Source organism: Notothenia coriiceps, unplaced genomic scaffold (genome assembly GCF_000735185.1).
Source record: "Notothenia coriiceps isolate Sejong01 unplaced genomic scaffold, NC01 NC01_scaffold00002081, whole genome shotgun sequence".
Classification (NCBI taxonomy): Eukaryota; Metazoa; Chordata; class Actinopteri; order Perciformes; family Nototheniidae; genus Notothenia; species Notothenia coriiceps.
The window spans coordinates 1-8,981 of record NW_011334782.1 but is presented as its reverse complement, the minus strand read 5'-3'; the positions used below and the strand labels follow the sequence as shown (position 1 = coordinate 8,981).

General features: G+C 38.6%; 1 protein-coding gene across 2 annotated transcripts in view; it reads left to right on the top strand.

Annotated features, from left to right (window-relative positions):
* The window catches only part of LOC104965670 (regulator of G-protein signaling 8-like), a 7,963-nt gene extending 4,735 nt beyond the window's left edge, over positions 1-3,228 (top strand). The window contains exons 4-5 of one of the 2 annotated variants that reach the window (XM_010794680.1): positions 2,451-2,617; positions 2,871-3,228. In XM_010794680.1, coding sequence (XP_010792982.1) covers positions 2,451-2,617; positions 2,871-3,047 — 344 coding nt within the window. In that variant the 3' untranslated portion in view covers positions 3,048-3,228. Of the gene's footprint in view, positions 1-2,428; positions 2,618-2,870 lie in introns of both variants that reach the window. The other variant, XM_010794671.1, reaches the window with a different exon arrangement.
* The last annotated feature ends 5,753 nt before the right edge of the window (positions 3,229-8,981 follow it).

Sequence of the window (8,981 nt, the reverse complement as noted above, 5' to 3'; positions counted from 1 at the left end):
TCTCGGCGTTACAACACCATCGCGCAATGGGAGCTCCATCTAAATATTCTGAATATGCACCCCACACGGACCTACCCACCCCGGGTTACACTATATAAAAGACCCCGGGGTCTTAGGAACCCGCCGCCCGGGACCCGCATGTTACTCCGGTTGGTGAATCCCAACCCGAGTCGTTGTGAGAACAAACGGGCCCCGGTTTGACTCACGTACTTACCAGTGAACTGGTAGCGAACCGTCATACGGTCTCGGTCATTGTCGTAACAAAGTCGACTGTCCACAAGTACAGTCGGAAGAAGGTCCCCAAAGTTCCTCCCTATTCGAACTCACTCGGCGATAGATTTTGGTGACGGTTGCAGGTATTCCCCTATGTGTATCCCTCGACCTTGCCCTCCTCGGACGCTCGGGAAAGTATTTTGGCCGTCTCGGCCGTATACGGCCCGGGGGCCGGAGGTTCCCCACCCCTGCTTTAATATAATAACATTAGTATTAATATCATAACCAAAATGTCGGTGATTAACATTTTGTTTACCTAATACAGACTCACTCAACGCTTCAAACTGTCCATCATCCAAATAGACTAAAAGCAGTTTTTTGTCTTATATAGATCAGTGGCTATGTGGGAAAATACTGTGTTTGAAATGTATAATTAAAATTAGATGTTAGCTTTTTGTTTTGATATATATATATATATTTTGTATTCCAGTCTCCCTTCAGATATGTTAAGTGGCATGTCATTCAACACAATGCTGGTCACCTCCTTCAGTTGGGAGAAAAGCTGGTTCAGGTTCAGCATTTTGTGGGGACAGGGCTGCTGAGCTTAGAGATGGATCTGTTGGTGCTGGCACCAGGGGGAGGGACAACTGATTTAGTATGAATAGGCGCTAAAAATGTGCCTGCATTTATTAAAGGTAAGGAGGTAAGAATGGAGAAACCAGCTCAAGTGCACAATAATCTGAAAGTACACAACCGAAGACTTCCTTACAGAGCCCCTCCTCCAACACACACGAACGCGCACATGACCAATGAGGGCACGAGATAAGTTTGTGCAGAGATGGAGGGCTGACAGGCAGGTAGGCCCTCCAGTTATTTTAGCCAGGCCGGTTGAAATGATTGGTCGTGCTTTTTGCAGTACTACGGCTTCCACAGATGACATTTTTTTATGGATCTTTTCTCAAAGCACTTAAGATATTCATTCACACTATCGGGATGTTAAGAGCATTCCATGGAATATAACAAAAAGTGTATCTCGAGCCGGTTTCTCAAACTTACCTACCCCACCTTTAAGTAAGAGTTTTTTGCCACACAAAGTTTTATTTTCAAGAATAATTGTAAATTCTACCCGGACATTATTAATGTGGTTCTACTTGAATGTTAAAACAAAACATGGTTTGTCCAAAGTAACATAATTCTTTATTTTCTACAAATGTGGAACTCACTTCTGACACCAAAATGAACTACAATAAAATATGCAACAATCATAAAATGCAAAGCAATATTCTGCTCACCAGGTCATCGTCTTCACGGTTTGCCAGACGTCTTGTAGATGTTATCATTTCTGCTGGCATATTTCAGCACAGCAACTTGTACAGTTCAGTAGATGTTAGACATTTCTCTGACAGCTGCCTCAGGCTCTCAATGTACCAGCGTCTGTTGCAATAGAACATTTTCTGATCTGATATATGCATGACTGTCACGTCCTAACTTGACCACGTTGCATTTTAATGAATTTAACTTCATGTCAAACAATTACCTCTTTATTTATTTGACTATCAATGCTTTACATGTTCCTGGTCATCTCACACCAACGCACAGTTGTACTTTTCTGCTGATTTCAATGCATTCTTCTTGCTCTTGGCGAAATCTTTGCAAACGAAACTTGCCCACCAATGGAGCAGGAAGCTTTATGTTAACGACAATTATGCAAATGAGGATATCTCACAAAAAAGTCTTCATGAACAGCTGCCGTTCATCTGACTTAAATAAGCAATAACAGAAAAGTTTACACAGTTACGAGAGTTTATTGAGCCTCACTTGGAACACTTAGGAGAAGAGTACAAAAATGGTTTGGCATAAGGCCCAATGACAAGATAATAACTCTGACTTCAAGTTCTCCATGTTTTTCTTTTTACAATGTGGAAATAATGACCACCGTTTTAATACAATAGCTATGATGCGCAGAACTTGGGTAAAGATAGGGTATTATGCATTTTGGCATTTATGAATGAACATGAATGTTATCCCAAGCTTAAGGGAAAAACCTCATATGGTGCTATGGAAATGTAATGGTTGTAATTACTGTATAGCTTTTCTGGACAAGCTGCAATAAAAGAAAAGAAAATAATGAATATGACTACCCAGGTTGTTCAAAACGTATTTTGTATTCATCTTCAGTTGAATGTTTAATAATGCAACTGTCCTGGTTTCATAGTGTTTGTGCTCTTCCTCTGCAGCAGGCCAGCTGGTGTTTGAGGACTTCTTGAGGACAGAATACAGCGAGGAGAACCTTTTATTTTGGCTGGCCTGTGAGGATTACAGGAAAACAACCAGTCAGACAGAAATTACGACTGCTGCCAAAAGGATCTACGCCGAGTTTGTCCAAGTTGATGCGCCTAGACAGGTACTGCTTTTTGTGAAAAGTGACATGAATGAAGTCAGACCTGTGTAACTTTAGATGAGCTTCCATGATGATGTCACTGCCATGCCTCCACATTTTCAGTCACATTTAATAATGCACTTTCTTTGTTTGTCAGTGCTACAACGTTTTTCTTTGTTTATTTGAAGATGCAGTTAACTGTAACATTGTATTAAAAATGATCTCCAAACAGAAAGAAGTCATGAGTGAAATAAAAGTTGCTGTTTTCTGAACACAGATAAACATTGACTGTGTGACGAGAGAAAGCATCAGGGAAAATCTCTCCCAGCCGTGGCCAAATTGCTTCGACAGGGCGCAGGGACTGATATATGGTCTGATGGAAAACGACTGTTATCCTCGATTTCTAAAATCTGAAATGTACCAAGCTCTCCTGGAACAGGCTGAACAGCAATGAAAGTAACGTGAGGATAAAAGCTTGGCGGACGCCTCTCCGAATGATTGATTCTGCTCTCCGGCCGACGCATCTGTCAGAGGAAGCAGAAGTGAAAGCTGATGCAGAGCTGTCGATATGATTACTGACAGGATCTAAAAGCCAAATATGATGTAAATAATGTATTAAACAGCTCTGAAGTCAATTCATGTTTGGATGGTTCCTCTGTATTGCATAAAAAGACCTTTAATATAATAAAAAGTCCCACATCAAGTTCTGAAAAATGTGTACATTTGTTTTGAAAGGCATGGTTCAGGGTTAAAATGTTTATAATTTGTGTGTATAAATAAGTCATTTGTACCATTACATTCATTTAAATCAAGGAATTCTGAAAGAATAAAAAGTGTTTCCATGTCCATGTCATGTAATCCAGTATCTATGAATGCATTAATGTATTAATACACTGTACAAGCACACCTTTTTTTAAATTGGATAAATGTCCATTTCCTTTTTTATAAAAAAGATTTGTTTTAAAAAATCCTCAGATTTTCGATCAGACATTTTTTATTTTTTCAATAGCTTCCATTTTTCCGTCAATACATAAATAAACAATTTTACACTGTTTAAAATACTTAAACTACATTTATGCTGCAACAAAATCTGAACAGATATCATGATTGCAACTGCAAGAGGAGTCAAACTCGTAAAATACATTTAAAAATATACAAAAATGAAAAAATATATCTTGTTTCAGAAAATGTAATGGGAAATATAAGTATGAAGTATAAAACAAAACAGAAAGGTGAGTATTTACTGGTAATTACCCGCTAAATGATATCAGAGCCTGCCATTCCCTCCCTGTCCAGCAGTTGTCCCCAATGAGCTCTCTCCTCGTTAATTAGCCACACCGGCTGCTCCACATTCCCTCGTTAGCTCTCCACAGTGCTGGCTGACCCAGGTGTTACTAATAACACTAACGATGGCTCCATTTGATTCAAGTGTCCCAGTAAACCATGACAGTAATTCTTGAGTGAAACTGGGGTAGGAAAAATAATTTAACATTAGGTCAAGAAAGAACATAGATTTGTTTTGTTTTTTGTTTTATTTATTTAAAGGTTTTATTGATTTATTTTAATTTTATTTTGATTAGAACATAGGTTAAAGAGTTGGAATGATGTGATGATTCATACTCATGTACAGTAGGTGGCGGTATGTACCTTTTTAAGTTGTTTGCAATCCGCCAAAAGCAAGAGAAGAAGAAGAAGAAGAAGAAACCATGACAGTATGAAAGTGAGCCAGAATGCACAATCTCACGACCCTGAAACTGGAGCTGCAAAGTAAGCCACAGTATGTCTTCATTTTATCCTTTACAACTATAGGAAACGCCTGTGTGTCTCCAACTGTGACATTTGTCAAAAGTGTATTATGTACTATTCTGAATGCCTTCTTTTAACAAAGCTTGCTGTTAACACATATGAAACTTTAATTTAACTCTATAAAAACAGCTTTTAAAGGTGGGGTAGGTAATTTTGGAGAAACCAGCTCGAGTGTGCTAGAATTTGAAAATACACAACAGGAAAAATCTGCCACTTCCTTACAGAGCCCCTCCTCCAACACACACGAACATGACCAATGAGGGCACGATATAAGTTTGTGCACAGAGGAAGGTTTCCTATAGTTTCCTCCAGTTATTTCCTCCAGTTATTTTAGCCGGGCCGGCTAAAATAACTTTACTTTAATAATGTGTTTTTATGGCATTTTTGTCATTTTGGTTAAGAAAAATCACTTGTAATTATATTTTGGTTCACATTAGAAATACTTTATATTTAATTTTTCACGATTTATAATTTTAGAGATTTTTTTTCAAAACTCATATCTTCTCCTCTTGTCTACTCATAGCCCACCCTCATCAATCCATGCCGGTTGATCAAGTTTGATAGTCCTATACCCCCCACCCTAACCTTCCCTTATATTGTAAAACGATTTTGAGTCCTTGAAAAGCCCTATACAAATATAATGTATTATTATTATTATTATTATTACTATACTGTCAGTTATCAGATCTTGCTGTGTAGAATAATCTTCCTGAGAGGTGTCTGTTGTGATGTAGTCTGTGTGGTCTACAGTGAATGTATTCCTGGCAGCCACAGGTGATAAGAATCAAAGGTTCCCATAGGATCCCATAGAAAATGCATGCAGGCCATTTTTGACCCACTTATGGAAGCTTGGGGTAGTAATACAAAAAACTACAATTTCTTCAAATTTAAATTTAAAATGTGAATGACATGATATCCAAAAATGTTTTTTGAGGAATAGCTGGAATATGAAATGATACAAAAAATGTATTACAAAGATACTTCAAGAAAACCACCTCAACGGGTCCAAAAAGACCCACTTATGGAAGCTTGGGGTAGTAATACAAAAACTAACATTTCTTATAATATTTCAATTTAAAATTTGAATGGCATGATATCCAAAACATGTTTTTTGAGGAATAGCTGGATTATGAAATGATAAATCTTTTTTAATTACAAGGATAATTCAAGAAAACCACCTCACCGGGTCAAAAAATACCCACTTATGCATCTAAGTACTCACATTGAATAGAAAGAAAGCGAGTGGTGTCATCTTTCTATTTAAATATTGGCAAGAACTGAATTGGCAGTTTTCCCAAAATGTCACTAGTTTAATAGGTGGAAGCATTCCAGTTCTACAGCATGTTGTTTTTATGAAAGTATTGATCAGCACCCAGTCAGATATCTTAAACCAAACATCTCGGGTGACAGTATTCAAAATACTGTGAATTATGTTATTGTGACTGAGGCAAAGCCAAAATATGCGGTTTGATAAACAAACAAAAAAGGAAGCATGGTGTGTAATGTATTTATACATTCTCTCAATGGTTTGGGCAATATGGGAATTATGCTTTTATTTATGGTGTCCAAGTATCATTGTAAAGGCAAGAAAATGGTGGGAATCTTATTACAGACATGTAACGTTATTGCATTTATTTGGCACATTTATTCTTGGACTATATGTCCTTGTATATGCTTTTGACCTTGTGTGTGCATGTTTCTTGCTAGCATATTGAAATCTCCCTATGTGCATCTGCTGACTCTAGCCCCTCATTGCCAGCGATTCTGCAGAGAGCTAACCCCTAGCAGTCTGATAGGAGGTGTAGCATTATCTCGTTCTATTTCTGCCCCTGCCGGACCACAGAAAGGGTTTAATACTGAGGATAGGATCGGATAGGAAATGTTCGCTGGGGACGAATAAAAGTGTCAAAGTATTACGGAGAAAAAGGAAAGGACGGAGTTGGTAATGACAAAAAGAAGGATTTGCAGAGAGGGGACAATGAGGAGAAGAACAAAATGAACAAGGTGAGGGTGTTGGCAGAGGCAGGAAGGGAAGGAATAACTAAAGAAGGAAGTTAAGTCAGAGCGCAAACATTGCAGGAAAGGGAGAGGGGGATTAGAGGCAGGGAGTGATTGCTGGAAGAAGCAGAAGGGGGATGGGTGGATGGACATGGGGGGAGTGATGGAGGGACTAAGCAGGTCAGCGTCATGTGAGCAGCAGAGGCTCAGATAATGCCCCAGGATTTCGGGTTCTGGGAGATGCAGGTGGCAGAGTTCACAGTGGGTGGGAGATAAAGCAGCAGACTCTCTGCTGACGGCCACAAACTGTTTTTTCTTCCCGACTGGGGAGGAGAACTTAACACCACCTCAACACATTTCCTCCTCCTGTGGCAGACTTAAAGTGCTTTAATACTGGGCTTCAAAGGTATAGGAGTGATGAAACACCGTTTTTTCCACCCTACTAGTAGATCCACAGTGTTATTCTTCCAGTGTTTTAACACTATTGCTATGGAGCTTTTGGTTTTTGTTAGGTTTGAGTGTAACATTTTCACAACCACCCAAATGTAGGCAATGTTTTACACAGTTTTAGCAGACAAAGTATGTAAAGCATGCAGCATATTATTTCCATAAATAAATGGATATCTGAAATTGTCATTGCAAATGTTTAATGAGGAGAAAAATACATTGACTGAAAGGCAGACTTAAAGGTTTACCAGAATGACTTCTGTTGAATTCTTTGCTTACAAGAAAACTCTATAGGGCACCTGATTGATAAGCCAACAGAAACATGTCTCTAAGCTAATTGTCATTTGTAAAGTTGGCAATTTTCTGGTTCCTGCCCCTCAAATGTTATAATTTGCTTCTTTTATCTTTGTTGTACTGAATCAAATCTATTGTGGGTTCAGATCTTAAGGTTTAAAAAAAAAACAAGCAACTGACCGTTCTGGGTCATTTAATATATAACGAAGCTTTTACAACAATTTTGTTTATGTTTTCTGTCGTTTATACAGTTTTAAGTTTTAAGTAGACTATGTAGCCTTAAGCCTTAACTGTGATTTTTTTAAAAGAGGTATACAATTAAATGTACCACACACCAAGTGACATTGGTCTAAGTTATTATTTTTTACATTGTGCCTTACACTGAATCTGCAGTGCCCTCATTCACTCTTGACATTGATTTAACTTTAAAAGTGTGAGTGTCTACATGACCACTAGATGGAGACAAATGCCTTGTTTTAACAAATGTACAGTAACGGCATCATTGGAAAAAGAAGCGACACAGGATGTTCAACTATAGCTATCAAACGACTAAAAGATGTTTTTGTCTTTTTTTATATCTATATAAACATGGTCTGTAATAGATATAATAATGGCATAGCAATTCAACTAATTATAGATATTATTTTTTATACATATTGGTCTTTGTTATGATCATAGTTTTCTGTGTCTGGTCCGTTTCCTTTTTAAATGTGAAAAGTATTCTCATGATGTGTTATGTCTGTTTTTACCTATTTTCTATGTGTGATTTCCCATATCCAGTCCATCTGCACTTTATCCCCTCATTAAGTCCTGGTTTTCTGTTTGTTTGTTTGTAGATCTGTTGGTTAAACCTGAAAGTAACGTCTATCCTGTAAAAAATGCCTGACGCCGGCAGTCTCCTGCCTTTGGGTCTACCACAGCTTCACTGTGTGACAGTCAGTGCAGTGTGTTCAAGATTTCTGCTGACTGTGGCAGGCCAGTCAACCAGTTTGCAGTTTGACACTTGAGCCAGGGACTTCTGTCTGAGTGAAGACAGAGGACGATATAACAGGAACCTGTCAATCTGACTTCCCATGAATCTGCCCCGGCTTCACGACCATCAGTTACTGAAAGCTGTTTCACTTCTACACAAAGTATTCTGCAGAAACACTTGCGACATTGATTCCTCACACTGCTATGCTGCGGGTCAGCAGAGCAAACTCAACCAGGGATGACCAATCTGAGGGACAGCATGCCGAGAGAATCACTAAGGGAAATAAATGAAAACCCATTTAACAGCACACGTTTTTCATCTTACAATCAGAAAAAAGAGAACAATTACAACATTTTCAACCTGAGCAATAACAGTTTATGGCGAGTACGGCAAATGAAAGTTGTAACAAGCAGTAGCGCTGACCAAAGTGACTAGAACGCAACCACACACTTATTAAAAAAAAAAACACTTTATAAAGTTAGGCAACACTAACCAGGGTTAGTGTGATTCTGTTTATGTGTACCTTACTTTGACCATCCGTTCGCTGTCATTGATCGTTGTGGAGAGCAGGCAGACGTTTCGTTTAATATTATAGCAGCTATCAGATGGAATCAATACATGGGCTGCACAGATTGTCATGACTCATGTCCGACTATCACAAGTAGAAACATAATGTAAAATATGCCGGCTTATGCCACAATAGGATAGCAACAAGTAGTCAAGATAGTCAGTTTAGCTTTGGTTGCTATGCTAACATCATTTTATACCAGAGAAACGTTCATAACAGCGTTGTGATGCCAAACAGCTGGCTGCACTGAAGCGGTCGGTAAATGCCGCTGACACACATTGATAAACGATGAACCACGGCAC